Source organism: Molothrus aeneus, chromosome 18 (genome assembly GCF_037042795.1).
Source record: "Molothrus aeneus isolate 106 chromosome 18, BPBGC_Maene_1.0, whole genome shotgun sequence".
Classification (NCBI taxonomy): domain Eukaryota; kingdom Metazoa; phylum Chordata; class Aves; order Passeriformes; family Icteridae; genus Molothrus; species Molothrus aeneus.
This window is the reverse complement of record NC_089663.1, coordinates 3,161,833-3,179,183: the sequence shown is the minus strand read 5'-3', so window position 1 is coordinate 3,179,183 and position 17,351 is coordinate 3,161,833. Positions and strand designations below refer to the sequence as shown.

General features: G+C 45.2%; 1 protein-coding gene across 1 annotated transcript in view; it reads left to right on the top strand.

Annotated features, from left to right (window-relative positions):
- Nucleotides 1-17,351, top strand: part of DEPDC5 (DEP domain containing 5, GATOR1 subcomplex subunit) — a 43,029-nt gene that overhangs the window by 12,850 nt on the left and 12,828 nt on the right. Inside the window, exons 22-33 of the mRNA XM_066561944.1 lie at nt 1,465-1,668; nt 3,294-3,429; nt 3,801-3,904; nt 5,804-5,869; nt 7,233-7,389; nt 9,070-9,230; nt 9,992-10,109; nt 10,266-10,433; nt 11,263-11,482; nt 12,763-12,896; nt 13,241-13,349; nt 16,102-16,164. Coding sequence (XP_066418041.1) covers nt 1,465-1,668; nt 3,294-3,429; nt 3,801-3,904; nt 5,804-5,869; nt 7,233-7,389; nt 9,070-9,230; nt 9,992-10,109; nt 10,266-10,433; nt 11,263-11,482; nt 12,763-12,896; nt 13,241-13,349; nt 16,102-16,164 — 1,640 coding nt within the window. The remainder of the gene's footprint in view (nt 1-1,464; nt 1,669-3,293; nt 3,430-3,800; nt 3,905-5,803; nt 5,870-7,232; nt 7,390-9,069; nt 9,231-9,991; nt 10,110-10,265; nt 10,434-11,262; nt 11,483-12,762; nt 12,897-13,240; nt 13,350-16,101; nt 16,165-17,351) is intronic.

The following is a 17,351-nucleotide window of genomic DNA, read 5'->3' as shown; positions in this document are numbered from 1 at the left end:
ATGGTACAGCTCTTCCATAGCTGCAGCTGGGTGTGCATTCTCCCTTTGTCATCCTTGTCCAATTCCATTGCTTTTTTTTTAATAGCTTGTCCTAAATAGAAGTGTCCTGACACTGATTTGCTCTTTTCCCTTGCCTATTGCCTTCTTTAGTACTTGACTATTCTCCTGTGCCTGCATGCAAGTGTGGACATACACAAGGAACTTGTATTATCCAGGTCACCTATAATCTATTGAATGAGAACTGGCCTTAGCAGTGAGCCCTGGGGGCCCCTGCTTATTTAATTTCTCTATGGGGATTTGTTGTCATTAAGACTCACTTTCTGGATACTTCCTTTTGACAATGTACTGCTGAGCTGTCTCAGTGTGTTAGCAGTGCTGGTACTCCTCTTTTCTTCCTTTCCAATTTAATTTTGTTCTCAGACAGTATGCAGTATCTTCCACAAACCCAGCTCATTTATAGGTAAATTGTATTCCTCCTGCAACTGTTTCATCTTCTATAAAATTCTCTCCCTGAAGGCTCTTCATGGTTTTTTTCATGCCATGCTGTATGACACTGCTACCATATTTATCCTGTCTCAGGAATCGCAGTTGCTGGTGTGGAGCTGTTCTCACACAGTGAGAGTGACATCACATCTACCATTCATGTTTTCCCCTGCTGTCAGTTAATACAACTCTGTTCTTTCTTTGGTATTTCTGTTACTCCTTTAGTTTGAAGGAAGGCTGTGTGACCCAGCTGAAGGTGTTCAGCTGGATGAGGATGTATGTGGATTAGGACTGGCAGGGAGGGAGGAGTCAAAGAAACTGAGGTTTTTCACGTGTTGTATTTGACAATATAGAATGGTAAATGAGACCCTTCTCTTTGGGATTTCCACTTGTTGGGCAGAGTACTCAGAGTAATTGCTACTTATCTATCTGGTACATTTTTCTCTCCTATTTCTAAATAACTGCACTTCTGTTCCACACTGAATAGCGACAACTAACTGGTATCTTGTGGAGATCATGTCCCATGTCTTCTGGGAGTAATCCCTGATTTCAGTGCTCAGATCTGAATGTTACAGAAAAGGCACGTGTACAAGGCTCAGCTGTGGCTTCTACTGTGTCTTTGGTACTCATCCTGAAGTTTCTGTTATGTCAGACTTTTGATTTCTCAAGAATCCTCTAAGGTCTGAGTAGCCTTTCATAATTGGCTTAGCAAGTGGTTTCTTAATGGATTCATTTAGTAGAAGTTTATAGCAGTGCTGTAATGGCAGATGGAGTAATGATTTTTCTTGTCTGGGTTCTTGTTTCCATTGTAACTTTCAGGCAGGATAGGAATTGCTTTCAGCTTCTCCTCTTGCTTATTTTTTAGGTCTCCTTATTTCCCCTTACCCTGGGCAATCTTTATATCCCCGAGCCGTTAATTCTCTTGTGCTTGGCTCCTGCAGGGTCTCAGGCTGAGTTGTGTGGCTCGGTTGTGTTTTGCAGATTTCCTTGAGAACATGTTGGAGTCACAGCAGCGCGACTCCAGCGCCCCGGGGCGGTTCCACGTGGGCAGCGCCGAGTCCCTGCTGCACATCCGCCCGGGCGGGTACGCGCCGCAGCGCGCCCTCATCAACCCCTTCGCCCCGTCCCGCATGCCCATGAAGCTGACATCGAACCGCAGGCGCTGGATGCACACCTTCCCCGTGGGTGAGCTCCTCCTTCATTGCACCCCTTCCCCGTGGGTGAGCTCCTCCTTCATTGCACCCCTTCCCCGTGGGTGAGCTCCTCCTTCATTGCACCCCTTCCCCGTGGGTGAGCTCCTCCTTCATTGCACCCCTTCCCCGTGGGTGAGCTCCTCCTTCATTGCACCCCTTCCCCGTGGGTGAGCTCCTCCTTCATTGCACCCCTTCCCCGTGGGTGAGCTCCTCCTTCATTGCACCCCTTCCCCGTGGGTGAGCTCCCTCACTGCACCCCTTCCCCGTGGGTGAGCTCCTTCACTGCACACCTTCCCCGTGGGTGAGCTCCTCCTTCACTGCACACCTTCCCCGTGGGTGAGCTCCCTCCTTGCACACCTTCCCCGTGGGTGAGCTCCCTCCTTGCACCCCTTCCCCGTGGGTGAGCTCCCTCCTTGCACCCCTTCCCCGTGGGTGAGCTCCCTCCTTGCACACCTTCCCCGTGGGTGAGCTGCCTCCCTGTGAAAAACGCCAATCACTTGTTTTTAAAATTTTAAAAGTTTAATAGTAATAAAATGGTTATAAAAATAGTAATACAATTAGAGTAATAATAATTTGGACAATTTAAATTAGGACAATATGAGACAATAAAGACAAAGAGTTATAGACGTCTGGGTACCTTTTTCTGGGCAGCACAACCCCAAAAAAGGACCCATGTTAACAAAGGATTAACTCTCAAAAACAACAGCCCGTTGCATATTCATACACCTCATCCATGATGCATAAATTCCATTCAAACACAGGATTCTGTCTGGTCATCATCAACTTCTTCCTTCTAATTCTAACAGCACCTTCGAGGCGGGAAGAAGTTCATTTCTTCTGATAAGAGGGCAATAAATTCTTTTTTTCTGAAAGATTTAGGTGTCCTGGGGCTGCTGTCTGGTGCGAGTGCCTCATTCCTTTCTTAAAAAATCCCACTAACATAGTTCTTATTTTAACTACAAAAGTTGCCTTTTAATTACAAGACTACATTTATTATTAAAATGTTAATACAGCACTATTAATCAATACATCAAAATAGATATGGTAAATATCTGTGTAGAGCCATATAATATGCACTTTTCGCACTCCCTGCACACCTTCCCCGTGGGTGAGCTGCCTCCCTGCACACCTGGCTGCTGTGGCTTTGTAATCCTTGTCCAGGATTAGCACAGCAAGAGAGCCAGTGAGAGCTCTGTGGTATTAAAGTGCTCTGCACACTGCACTCATTAGTGTGCAGGCCAGAGCAATCCTCTTTTGGGAAATAGCTCTATTTGCAAACAAGCAGCAGCAGGTACAGAACAATTCCTGTTGAAGGGAGCCTAACTCATAACCCTGTTGAAGGGAATTGTAACTACAATTCGGGTTGATTTTCTGATGCTGAATTGTTTGCATAATTGTTTAATGCCTTTTAAGTAGGCCCTCCAAAATGTTTTCAAAAATATTTTGCTTCACTTGTTTCAGAGGAGATGGCAGAAGTTCAAGGCTTTGAAGATTTTGTGAACATGCTTTCATAATGTCCGTTAGCTCTCATTGCTCGTGCTGTTGGCAAAAGAGGGGAGAAGAAACTTAGGAATCGGTGTAGATGTGGTGATCAATGATCCAATTGTACCTGTGTAGGTCCCTCAGGAGAAGCTATCCAGATCCATCATCAGACCCGGCAGAATATGGCAGAAATGCAGGGCAGTGGGCAGCAGGACCTGACGCATTCCTCTGCAGAGCTGCTGGAGCTGGCTTACCATGAGGCAACTGGCAGGTGAGCCATTGGCTCAGTCTTCAATGTCGGGTTTGTAGACCATGAGATCAGGTCTGTAGATAACCAGCTAAGCTTTATTTCTCTACTGAGGGGATGTGAGTAGCTGGTTCTTTGCTGTCCTGCAAAGGCAGTGCTTTGGTTACTGCTGGAGGCAAACAAACAGTAAGGACATTTATGGAATGTTGTCATGGCCTTCTCTGTGCTGCCCTTGTGCCGTTCCATCTCTGCAGACATCAGCGAGGGAAGATTTGCTCCCAGCCCGGGCTGGGCTGAGGCAGAGGGGCTGAGGGCTCGCTGGTAGCTTTGCCAAAAGCAGGGGATGGCACGAGTGAGCAAGGCTGTACAGAACAGGCTGCTTTGTTTCTCTGCAGACACGGCAGCTCTCGGCATCCGGGCGATGGCGGCTCCTTCCTGAGCTTCGGCGGGACGGAGGAGTTCGGGAACGGGAACGGGCTGGGGGCCGGCCCCGGCGCAGGTAACGGGGCTGGGGCTGGGGCGGGGCCGGGCCAGCGCTCGGGGGATGGGGCGGGACTCGGGGGGGACAGGCGCGGCCGAGCAGGAGGAATCCAGAGAGGGAAAACAGTGATCTGTTCGTGCACTTACTTGGACTGCTTGGTGTATGGGAGTTCTTTGGCTTGCTTTGTTGGTTTTAGTTTAGTTTTGTTTGATTGGTCAGTGTCTCTACTTTTCCAGACGTGTCTTACAAGGTTTGTTATAGAAAGATGCTCATTGTTTACTGATAATAAGCTCTCAGAGCAGTGATGTTCAGGCACAAAGAATAACTAAATATGCACTGGTGCTCAGAAGCCTTTTTTTTCTTGGTGGCGTTTCTGTTATCCTTTAGAGAAATAATGTGTCTGTACTTTCAGTTGAAGATTACCTCTGTGTTCCTTAACTTACCCAGACATCTGAATTAGTGAAAATTCTCTCAACATTTCTTTTCAGCCCTGTAAATGGAACAACATGCCATATTAAACATTCTGCTGTGTTGTCTGTTTTTTTGTGACCTACCCTCTGCTTTTGTAGATATGCATTTTAGTTAGGCACATGGAAAAATGTTGAACTTTTGGACTACAGCATTCAAGACTTATTTTCTCAAAAATAATTTGACATTCTTTTCTCAAAACCAATTTAAAGTGTTTTTTTAAGAATAAATTTGCCCTTTTGAATTACATTAGATTAAGACAATTTTGTTTTCCATTATGCCTTGCACTGTAAAGAAGTTAGCAGACTTAATTTTCTTGTGCCTCATTTTGTATTCACAGAGTAACATTTAAAATTATTTTCTGTTGCTGCCTTCTGTGAATTTTTCCTGATTACATTTAATTTTCTTGCTTTACATTTTTGGTATTTTCTGGCTTCCAGACAGGCTCTGTTTGTTTTTGCAATTGCTAAACTGCATTTCAGCTGGCTGCAGTTTGCACAGTGTAAATGCAGAGTATGGCCTGGCAATGAACATGCTTGCATTTAGGAATTTCTTTGTGTCTGTGGACCCTCACCTGTCTGTAGGGGCCACACTGGGTACTCAGTGACTGGACTGAGAGTTCTCCCTGATGGTTTGAGTCACCTATGAAATGAAGCACTCTGATGGGGGAGTTGTGTTTTTTGGAATTAACACAAATTTCTCATTGAGTCTGGTTCTGCTCTGCTGCATGGTTTGGTGCATCACAAGCTTCAGGGTGAAAACGATCCCATGTAATTCCCTTGGGCCTCGGGACGCTGTCGCTGGTGCCCCGCAGGTGGAGGTGGTAGCTCAGAGAGGGAGATGCTGCAGCTGCAGTTCCCGGTGTGGATGGCAGATGGCAGGAGGAGCTGGTGCAAGGTGAAGGCCGCTCGGAGCCAGCTCCCCTGCGGGTTACCGGCATTGTCAGTGGCAAATATCCACCCTTGCTCTTACAGGGGAACAGCTGTGGTGCTGATACCAATTTCCTGGGTAAATCTACCTAAGCTAGTTTTAAACAATAGTTCCCTTTAAATGTTTGGAGGCTTACTGAAATTTTTATTTTGATAAAAGGCTTTGAAGGCAGCAGTTTTTCTTGTCTCCTTAGCAACTCTTTTTGTTCTCGTGTGCCACACCAGCTGTTTATAGGAGCTCATAGCATCTACTTTTCAAGATGTTTCACTATTTTTGGGGAGGAGAGTTTTGTTTGGGTTTTAGCTGTTGAGCACTTCTAGTGAGATATTCAAGTTTGATCCGAGATGTATTTTCTCCTCATTAATTGGCTTAGTGTTTTTTTTTCTGCTGTGCAGAACCCTGGGATTTTCCATGCAGAGAAATTCTGTATCTTAAAACATCACACTTTTGATTTATTTTTATTTGAAATTCAAGAGAAGTGCGTAATTGCTTAAAATAAAAACCATTTTTTTCTTGTAGGGGTGAACCTCAAAACTCAGAACAAGGATTCCTTGGAAGATGCTGTCTCTAATTCTCCAGATCCAAGTAAGCAGGAGAAAGGTTTGGAAGAGAGTTTGCATAGGTGGGAAGATGGGGAGGGAAAGGGCATGTACATATATAGAGGCATCAGGAGGTGGTAGGAAAGAAACTGAGGAGCCTCCTTGGCTTTTGGCAGAGGTTTATTTTGGCCTGCAGTAATTTGCAGGATCTGCCTGTACTGTCTCACTGTGGTTGCAGTTCTGTAGTCCTTAAGAACATGTGAAGCTGTTTGTTGTGTTACAGCTGAAATTCTTTCCTTACCAGACACTATTCTGCAAAAAGTTAAAGCTGCTGAACTCTTATCTGCCCCTCAGTATGAAAAGTTTGTTTGGTACCAGCTTGCTGAAGTAGAATTAGTACAGTCAGTTTCTGAATTTGGTACCATTTACTGAGAAATATCTGCCTTCACTTCCTAGAGAAACAAGTGTGTCACTGCTTAAGAAAGCATTTTCTTTGTAGCAGTCTGTCATATATTACTTTTTTGTGCAGTGTTCCTGCCATTGGTGTTAACAGTTTTATACTAAAATAAATTTCTGTCTGTAGGAGCTTTATGACAAGAAGTTAAGCATCAGTAGGTGATACAGATTGAATTGGGTCAGAATGTAATGCAGTAGTGTGAGTGGTCAGAATGTAATGAGCTGATGATTTGGTATAATCTAGTTAGCTTTTCCTTTTTAATGTCTAGTTTTACATCCCTGTAATCTCAAAACTGCAGCATAACTCTAGGAAAGGGTGTGGGAAAAGATTGCTTCCCAAGTTACTATTTTTCTGGTCTTCCCACCCCTCTGGATATATCTTCTGTTTTTATAACTGTGGAAATACTCCCTTTTCTGCTGTTGTACTATTCCAGAAAGAGGCTGGTCTGTCATTCTTTCTCTCCTCCTCTCCAGCTCCTTCTGCAGTTGTCTAGGATGCAAAACTGGTCTGATTTTCTTGTTCAGACTTGGAATGTTGATCTGTTTATTAATAATCAGTAACTGCATCTGACTTGCTGTAATTTTGGGAGAGCAGTGGCTATGTCAGCTCTAGCTTTCAATCAAGAGGAAATTAAATGTATTAACTTGGAATGCCTTTTGCATGATGGGATTGAATCAGCATGTGCACTGCATTGTTTAACAAACTCTGTCTCTTTCTCTCCCTCCCTTCTTCCCATCCTATTTTCTTTTTCCCTTCCCATTCCACACCCTTTTTTGTCCCTGTTGACTTTATGCCAACTGTTTTTCATCTCTCATTCTTCTAAACTCTCCTCTTCGTGCACTCCTTTCATCCTGCTCTGCACCCTGTTTCTGCACGGGTGACCCCACGTGTCCCCCTTGTGTTCCCCCATGACACAACGAGGCAGTTCTGACGCTGTCTGCTCCCCCCATAGTGCCAGGCTTCTGTTGTACAGTTGGAGTGGACTGGAAGTCCCTGACCACCCCTGCCTGCCTGCCCCTCACCACTGATTACTTCCCCGACCGCCAGAGCCTGCAGAACGACTACACCGAGGGCTGCTACGACCTGCTGCCCGAGGCTGACATGGACAGGTTTGGCCAGCACCTCCTCTGTACAGTCCTGTGCTTAAGGAGCAGGTGATGGAAGAGGATCACCAGCTTGTCTTGGTTTGGAAAGACTGGTGCCTGCTAAGGAAGGCAGGAGCCTGCCCTGAAATGGAGAATGTAAACCCTCCCCACCCCTCCGAATTGCTGTAAATTTTAAATTAAGGGGCTCTCAGGCAACAAAAACTATGGGAGCAGGAAATAACAGTTCTTTAATAGGGAAGAAAATAAACAATGCAGTAAATGAAAACAATACTGACAGAGTCAGAACCCAACCTGACACCCTGTGGGTCAGGGTGTTGGCACAGTCCCATTGGAATTGTGGCTGCAGCCCTCCTGCAGTGTCAGGGGTGGTTCTGCTGGAGCAGGGATCCTGTAGAAAAGGGTGGAGTCTCTTCCTCTGAAGATCCAGTGGAAGAGGCAGCTGCTGTTCCTCTGAGAAATCCAGTGGAGAAGCCGAATCTCCAGATTATATCTGAGTAGGAATGCTTGGCTCCTCCCTCTGGGCTCACATCTCCCAGTGTGATGCTGTAGTTCTTATCAGCCATGCAGGGACACTCAATGGCCTCTTATCAGGAGATGTCCCCTCCCAAGGGAGGAATGATAAGGAAAACTGCCCACTTGACAAAAGGCAACTGCCATACAGATGGTAATAGAATACATCTTGCCTTGCAGTCTGGAACACAAGTGAATGATGGATTGCTAACAGAGCAGCAGAATACTTATATTTTTATTATTTTTTTCCAGTGATATCTTTGGACCTTTTCTGATGTTCCCACCTGACAGTATGGTGTGCTCCGTAGATTTGATGTTAGAAATTGTTTGGATGCAAATTTTTGTCTCTTTTCTGTTGTGTTTTGATCAAAATATTCAAGCTATCGTCTCTGTTAATCTACTTTCTAGCAAGTGTTTTGGAAACACTAAATGAGCAAATACATGTGGACACAGTATTTAAGAGGCGTATCCTCCCTCTAAAGGATATTTAATTTAAAGAATCTTGTTGGAAAACAGAATTAGTTGGACAAGTAGAACTTCTCTGCTTGTCTCAGAGGTCTCTGGTAAATATTCTTTAATAGGGTTAGTTTGATTTTTACTGAAGCAGTCTCATTATCTTAAATTGTTTTCAGTCTTTTCATAACTTATAAGACATCAAAAGACCTGCCTGTGTTGCTGCTTTATGGGAGCAAAACAAAAGTATTAATCAGGGTGGTTGAAATATACAGGAAGTAATAGGATTAATGAAGAAACACCTGAAGGAAATGTCAGTAGGAAGGCAGAGTTCAGAGCAGGAGCTGCACTAAGATGAATGTGTTCTCTAACCCCTCCCTGCTCTCCACTTCCCGCTGTGGGAGAGGCTGGAGCATTGCTGCCCACTGGCATTCTGAGCTCTCCTGAACTGCCCTGAGGCTGCCTGCAAAGTGCTGGAAAAGTCATCTTAGGGGAATTTATTGTTCCACAACTGCTGTAGGCAAATTTGTTATTGGTTGCCAAACTGCTTTCAAAGGCAGCAGTAAACACTGCCAGACAGCTCATCACCCTGTGTCAAAGGTGCCCCTTTCCCTCCTGCTCCCACAGGCAGGTGTTGCCAGGCACAGGGCTCCAGAGGAGAGCTAAGAATAGGTGTGTGGTCAGCTTCCTTATCCTGCTCTGCTTAACCTTTGTGTCCAGGAGGGATGAGGAAGGAGTGCAGATGACAGCCCAGCAGGTGTTTGAGGAGTTCATTTGTCAGCGCCTCATGCAGGGCTATCAGATCATTGTGCAGTCCAAGCCGCAGAAGCCGGCCCCGGCCGTGCCGCCCCCGCTCAGCAGCAGCCCCCTGTACAGCAGAGGTGAGTGACCTGGCCAGGCTTTGCTCTTCTGCCAGCCCCAGTCACCTGCAATTAGGCACATCCACCAATTGCTCAGCACGCTATGTTGGCTGTTCTTTGGTGGTTCTTCCCAGGGAAGTTCTGAATGGGGGTGTAGGAATCCCAAATGCTCTTCTTTGCTTATGGTATCAGCACATCTTAACTCTAAGAGCAAAGGCTGCTCCCTAAAAATGTGGCCTGAAAGCTGGGGTTTAGCTTGTGCTGAGATCAGAAGCTCACTTCTGGACTCCAGCTCTGGATTCTCTTCCTATAGGCACAGTTTTTTGTTAAAGTTCTGAGTACTGCAGTGTAATGGTGTTCACAGGGGTCCCAGAATGAGGGAAGAGATGAGAATCTTGACTCCATGTTTCAGAAAGCTGATTTATTATTTTATGATATATATTATAAGAAAATGATATATTAAAACTATACTAAAAGAATAGAAGAAAGGATTTGATCAGTAGGCTTGAAAGGAATAGAAAGGAATGGAATGATAATAAAATCTTGTGACTGACCAGAGAGTCTGAGACAGCTGGACTGTGATTGGCCATTAATTAAAACCAACCACATGAGACCAATCAAAGATGCACCTGTTGCATTGCACAGCAGCAGATAATTATTGTTTACATTTCATTTCTGAGGCCTCTCAGCTTCTCAGGAGAAAAGATCTTAGCAAAAGATTTTTCAGAAAATATGTCCATGACACTGCAGTAAGCTGAAAGGGTTTTGCTTTTTACAACCAGGTCTTGTGTCAAGAAATAGACCTGAGGAAGAGGATCAGTACTGGCTGAGCATGGGCCGGACTTTCCACAAAGTCACCTTAAAAGACAAAATCATTACTGTGACTCGGTACCTGCCTAAGTGAGTATCTCTGCTTGAGCAGTTTGCTGTCAGTGTTCTGGTGAACGTTCTTCTGAGCTCTGGGCTTGCTTGAAAGAACACCTTTCTTTTTAGGAGAAGAAAGAGAAGCATCAGTATCAATAATACTGAGATTAATGCTTGTGTTTGATCTTTTAGGTATCCATATGAATCTGCTCAGATAAACTACACCTACAGCTTGTGCCCCTCACACTCTGACTCTGAATTTGTCTCTTGCTGGGTAGAATTTTCCCATGAGAGACTGGAAGAGTACAAGTGGAATTACTTGGATCAGTATATCTGCTCTGCTGGCTCAGAGGATTTCAGGTGAGAGCTTCTTTTCCATCCAGACTGTTCTGTGTCCTAATTGCCTCTTTTTCTTTTTGACCTAAATTTTCATCATCAAGTTCAACCCACGAATGCTCAGTACTCCAGGGAGAATATCTGGCCTGCTTTCACTGTCAGCTTCCAGCAGCTGTTGCCTTGTGGGAACCTTGCTCTGTGTTGCTGCTGCTTAATCTGACCTTTGATACAGACTCCTGATCTCAAAATTCAGCATGAACTTCTTTTTTCCTCTGCTAGAAATGCAAAGAAATAACATGGCATTTTGTACCACACAGATGCTTTTCTTGGCTTCTTACTGATCTGACTCAAAACTTCCATTCATTTTGAAGCTGTTGCAGGTTTGCTTGAGTGCTGGGTTTGACATACAATCCTACTCCTAAGCTGTGGAGCAAGTGCTTACCAGAAATGTGCAATATCTCCACTAGTATCAATAGCTTTTTTGATATCTTCTCTCCACACAACCCGTCTTTATCATCTTTTCTTTTCAGCTCTCAGTCAAAATACCTCCTACGCTAATGTGCACCTTGAAAATTCCTTTTTGCTTGCATATTTTTAGAGAAAAAGCTTTTGGGGCCTATCTTTTACAGAAAAGAAGACGTATCTCTGTGTGACAATTACTCTGAGGATAGCCTTGTTGCCAGTGATATTCAAATTCTGACCATTCCTTTGCACGTGTGCTCGTTCTGTGTCAGGGATAGCAGCGAGGGTGGTCGCTGAAAAGTGCAGCAGGTATAAAGATTTACACTTCAGATTCTGGAAAACCCTTCCCAGGAAAGCGCTGACCTCTGTCCCGCCTTCCACATTGCCGCAGCCTGATCGAGTCGCTGAAGTTCTGGAGGACGCGGTTCCTGCTGCTGCCCGCCTGCATCAGCGCCACCAAGCGCATCATGGAGGGGGAGGCGCACTGCGACGTGTACGGCGACAAGCCCCGCTCGGACGAGGAGGAGTGGCAGCTCCTCGATGGCTTCATCCGCTTCGTGGAGGGCTTGAACCGCATCCGCCGCCGCCACCGCTCCGATCGAATGATCCGAGTGAGTCCCGCTGGGGCTGGGTGCGCCCTGGGCCGCTGAGGAGGCGTTAGCACAGAGACACGGGTGTGACAGTGTTTGCAGGGGTCTAGGATGAGGGAAGAGATGAGGATCTGACTCCATGTTTCACAAGGCTTGGTTTATTATTTTATTATATATATTATATTAAAACTATACTAAAAGAATAGAAGAAAGGATTTCATCAGAAGGCTGGCTAAGAATAGAATAGGAATGAATAACAAAGGCTTGTGACTGACTCTGGAATGTGATTGGCCATTAATTAGAAACAACCACATGAGCCAATCCCAGATGCACCTGTTGCATTCCACAGCAGCAGATAACCATTGGTTACATTTTGTTCCTGAGGCCCCTCAGCTTCTCAGGAGAAAAAATCCTAAGGAAAGGATTTTTCAGAAAATATCATGGCTACACCTGAGTGCACTCCGGGCAGGTGGGGCACGGTGCCCCTGTCCCTGTCATCGTGTCATCCATCCCTAAAGGACACTGCTGAGCCCTGTGCTGTGTCAGCTTTCAGACAGTAGGGCTTAATTAAGTGCTTGTTTTGCCTCACAGAAGTGATGTTTTGGGAGAGGAAACAGAGCTGTTTCCTTCAACAGCTTGAGGAAATGTCCCTGGGATGAGCATCCTGTGCTGCTGTGACTGCATCCAGGCTCAGGGCAGTTCTTGCTCAGGGACAAGCCAGGCTCTTCTGCACCATCTTGTCCTGCCTCTGCTGTGTTTTATACCATGGCCAGTCTTTTGTTACCCAGGAGCCTGATGCCTCCTCTTTGCAGATGTGCTCTGCTTTGTGCTGCAGGTGGGCTTAGCCTGGCTGCACCACTCTGCCTTGTGATGCAGACAGTTCATCCAGAGGGGGCTGAGGTAGTGAAGCTGGGCACTTCTGGGGTAACCTGGATTGGTTCTGTGCTGCAGATTCAGGAGAAGGATTGGGAAAAGAGAAGTATGTGAGTGAATTTTTGGGTAAACAGTAGTTTCAAGAGGCTGAAGAGAAAATGGCTAGTGTGTATTCAATCCTGTTCTTGTTCTCACAGCAAATGGGGTCATTTTGAAGCAAATTCACCTTTTCCATAGAATAACTGGCATTTTATTTTCAGAATAACATCCACAAAAGACACTAGGCTGTTCCCCTTCTTGTGTACCAGTGGTTTGAACTCCTTTTTTAAAATGTGCTTAATAAAGCCCTGCTGACATGAGGTGTTGTGCTCTTGCTTACTAGTTAAGCCTAGCTTGACTAAGTCTGTGCTTCCATTTTTCTTTGTTAGAAAGGGTCTGCCATGAAAGGCTTGCAGATTGCTGGTCCAATTCCCACTCACTCCCTGGAGCAGTCTGGACCTCCCATTGGGAAAAAAGGAACCTCAGCACTCTCAGCTCTGCTGCAGATGGAAGCCAGTCAGAAGTGAGTCTCTACAGGCTGTGTGAAGAGCCAAGAACATCCTTCCTGCATATTGCACCTGGGCTGGCTAAAGCACATTTGGGGAACCTTGCCTCATGTTGTGTTAAATACATAAGAGATTAATATTTTTAATGCTATATTAGTATTACACATGCATAATAAAACTGAGTGCAAGGGTCCATGTTGTTTGTGGGGGTAAAAGGTACTTTTGGAATGTTGGATCTGTGCCTCAGTGTGTGGGAAAGCAAATATCTGAAAATACAGCAGTAGCCCTCTGCAACAGTTGCCTTTGGGGGGAAGCTGACACAAAGTCTGTTTGAATGAACTCTGTATTCCTTTTCTTGTAGGAGCCTGGGGGAGCAGCAAGCAGCAATGCTTTCTGGGAAGAGCTCTGGCCAGCCTTCAGAGAGTGGGAGCATTGCTATCACACCCACCTATATGGACAGCCCTCGCAAGGTAAGGACTGCCTGGGCTTTCTTTGGCTGCTCTTTCTACACAGGAATCCGTCAAATAACCAAAGATTATTTCTCTGAGCACTTGGCTACATGATACCACATCTTACTCTAATTCAGCAAGGGCTGCTCCTGTGCTGGCCTTTGTGTGCAAGGGCAGAGGAATTCAGTTCCCTAAGAGTGACAATGGTGTGGAATCCCCGGGATGCTGTCTCAGCATTTTGCTGATCTAAGTGCTGTTTGCTAATTAGTGCATTTCCTTTGCTGGTAGCACATTTCATGTCAGTCATGGCTTGGCTGCTGGGTGTAGCGGTGCAGAGCTGTGTGCATCTGTGTGCAGGCTGTCTTGGAGAGCAAAATCCACCTCTAGCTTGTGACAGTGTGAACACTGAGTGGGATTTTAACAGCAGGAACTTGAGTCTCTTGCCTCTGTTTAGAGGAGGGGGTGTGTTCCTGAGAAGTGGTTTAGATGTCATTCCTTCACTGGCTGGACTCCAGGCTGGAGAAAGTGATCTTCCTGGAGCTCTCTTGAGGCACTTAAAGAAAAGACTGTGCTATTCCTCAGCCTTTCTGTCAACTGTCCTGTGACACCCAGGAGAGCAGGAACTCTGCCTCCAAGTCCAACCAGAAATATTTGATTATTTTTCTGTGTTCTGACATGAAAGTCTTTTAAATAAAGTATCAAGGAACTAAATAAAGGTAGAGGATCTAAATGTGACCTATCTTTGGGTTCAACAGTTCAAATATTGCAAAGAAAAAGTTCTCAGATTCACCACTATCAACACTTATTTCAGCATTTTTCTCTAAGCATCTAATGTTTCTACATCCACTGTTTTGTGCCACCACCAGGAACAAGTATTGTGTTATCCTGGAGACCTAGATATTGAAAGTTGAAGTGATAGAGCAACTGTGATCATCTTAGTACTAGACACTGATTTGTAGTGTCAGTGTTTGGAGAGCACAGATGAGTCTGGAGCAGGATGTGCTAGGCCTGGAAACAGCAGGTGCTCAAACTGAGGTGTATGTGCAAACTTCCACATCATAATTCAGGCTTTGCATGCTTCTCTTCTACCATTTTGAAAAATCAGCTTTTCTCTTTAAATACAGAAATCTTAAATGTCCCTCTCCACCAGTAAAACTGGTGAAAATTCCATGTGAGAAACAGGAGAGAAGAATGTTCTGTCCAGTTGTGTGTGGCAGAGGGGGAAAGAGGCCCAGTGGGCTTCCCTAGCAGTGGCACAGGAATGTGCTGGGACCAAACCAGCAGATTTTGTGCTACCAGAAAATGCCATTGTTAAAAGTAATGTTCAAAAGCCTCTCTGGAAGGCTGACTGGAGACTCTGGAAGAGTGTGTTATCAATTGAAGGCCTTTCATGCTGCAGCAGTAAACACTCCTGTAAATATTTACACACAGGGACTGGGAGATAAGCAATTGCAATCTCCTAATTGATGGCTTATGCCTGTTGGAAAGATGCCAGTGGGCAGGCAGCATTGAACTCACTGGGGAACAGCAGCCAGTGTGTGCCTCGTGTCACAGCCCCTGCAGGGCTCCTCAGCACAGGGAGCTCTGCCTTTCCACACATTTGCAGCCAGAGAAGTGACAAATTATCACAGCTGTGAGCTCTGCCAGCAGCCAAGGGAGCAAGTGCTTTTCAAGGATGCCCTTCAGTGCTTGAGTTATTCCAGATGAAAACTGAGCCACTGGCTTTGCATCACTTGGTTTCAGAGTAGAATTGACAAGTCACTTGAGCCAGTCACTGGGCAACACTGTGGTTTTAACCCAGTGAGCTCACCCACTCGATTTAACCCAGTGAGGTTTAACCCACTTGATCTGTTTGGGAAGTCTTTGCCCTTATGGATCCAGGGCACTCTTGGCTCTGCACAATGTAAATTGCCAGTCAGGTAACCCTGGCATTGATTCTTCCCAGAAACTGTTTTATATGTATGTACCAAGGTAAGCATCATCTTAACTGCAGGCTAGACAAAAATATTTTGCCAAAGGAACAGAATAAAGAATTGCAAATAGGGAATGAAAATCTAGATGAGTTCCACTACATTGTCTTGTGTGATAAGAGAGTCGTGACACATCTTTGAATAGCAGCTGGGGATAAATTCACTGGGGTTTGGCAGTAGGCAGGAGCATAGCACAGGCAGTGTCTGTTTAATTTTGCATGAAGTATTAAACACAGTGTTGGAAGGGTCTTTGTGTTGAGTTTTCCTTCCCTTTCCTTTGCACCATACCAGACCTGTATGTAAGAGGAAGAGGATGCTTCCTGAAAAGAGCTCCTTTGCCTCTCCCTCTTTATCATTTGAATGTCTACCAGATTAGAAAAAAAAAACAACCTGTCCTTCTTTGGATATTTGTCATTACACCTGTGGTTTCTGTATTTCAGTTTTGTATTTGGGATGGAAGCCCCCATACTTCAGAGCTCAAGACTTTCTCCTTTGAAGTATGGAGGGAAGGCTGCAGTTTCAATTGGCTTCTGATCAGTGTGGGTTTAAAAATTTTGGGAATGCATCTGTGCCAAGGAAAAGCAATGTCTCGTTACAGAAAGAGAAAGTAAAGATGTGTGTGTGAGCAATTCCTGACGCTGTGCATTCTGCTGCAATGACCTTCTGGGTCTGGGATTTGCATTCTCCTCATACTTTCTCTCTGTGGTCATTTCATACTTGCACAACCTTTTATTTGCTTTTCTTGAACTCCTTGTTCCTGTTGCTGTTGCCATTAATGGGCCTACTTCCTCTGATGCCTTCAGGATGGGGCCTTCTTTATGGACTTTGTTCGCAGCCCACGCACAGCTTCAACCTTCTACTCCCAGGTCAGTTTGGAATGGGTTGTTGTCATCTCTGGCTTTTGGATTGAGGTGATGGACAGCATTTGTGTCCTGAGCTGAACACGCTGGGAGCCTGTGTTGGTTTTCCATTGAGTGAGATGTACAGCACTGGCAGAACAAAGTGGCAGATGCAAGCATTTTTACCCCACCATTCAATGCTTGTGCTATGTTTTGGATGTTCATGTGCCCTGTCCTTTGCAGTACTGTCTTGTCAACTATTAAAGCTGCTCTTTTTGATTTCCAGTAAGTGCTTGTTTTCCATCTTCCCTCACTGAACAAAATGGCAACAGCTCACTTGTCTGGTTCTTGGCTAAATTTCTTCTGTCGTGTTTGACAGGTGACTCTGGAGATATCCAAGTCAAATTGTCTCCTTGGATTCCTGAACAACTGAGGCTGAAAATAGATAGTATCATCTTGGTTTAAAAGAGTCCTTGAGGCTGAAGTCGTTTGTCCAGTTAACACCAGTTAGGAATTAGCAGTAACACAGTGTGGCCATAGGAAATGCTGCTGCTTGAAGTGAGCCCTGAGGAGGGAGAAAGGCTTTTGCTGGCTGTGGGCACTCTGGTGGTCAACTCTGAAGAGTTGGCCCTGGAGCATCTGCTGGTTTTGGCTGCCCAAAAAGGGACATCTGCCATTAGAGATTTTTGGGGTGTGAGAAATGGCATAAATAAAGGACTTTGGCAGTCAGACCTAAGTCAAGCTCCCAGCTTTGTGATTTTGAGCTGTGTGTGTGCTGTGGATTCATCACAGCAGAGCAGCCCCCGTGTTTATACCAGCTTGAGTTCGAATTCCTCTGCCGTTCGTGTTCTCTCCCCCACCTCTCCAGTTTTATATAATGTGCCTTTACTAAACCATACGTGTTAATGACAGATGGCAATTACAGCCTGTACTTAGCTGAATCCTTCAGCATTCATGCTCTTTCTGAAATGATTTTATGGTAATTTTGTGAACTATTCAGTCTACCATTGGAATAGTGTGAGTGTTCCTGCGGGAGGAAAGTGTTCCTGTTGTCTTGGCGACATAGGTGTGGGTGGGTGTCAAGCAACCTTCTCATACTGCCCTGAGAAAGGAGGGGAGATGAGCTGGGGTTTTTTTTGAGCATTATGAAACTTGAATTCGTGTGATACATTTGCATGTTTTTGAGAGTTAGACTTGAAACTGTATTTGCTAAA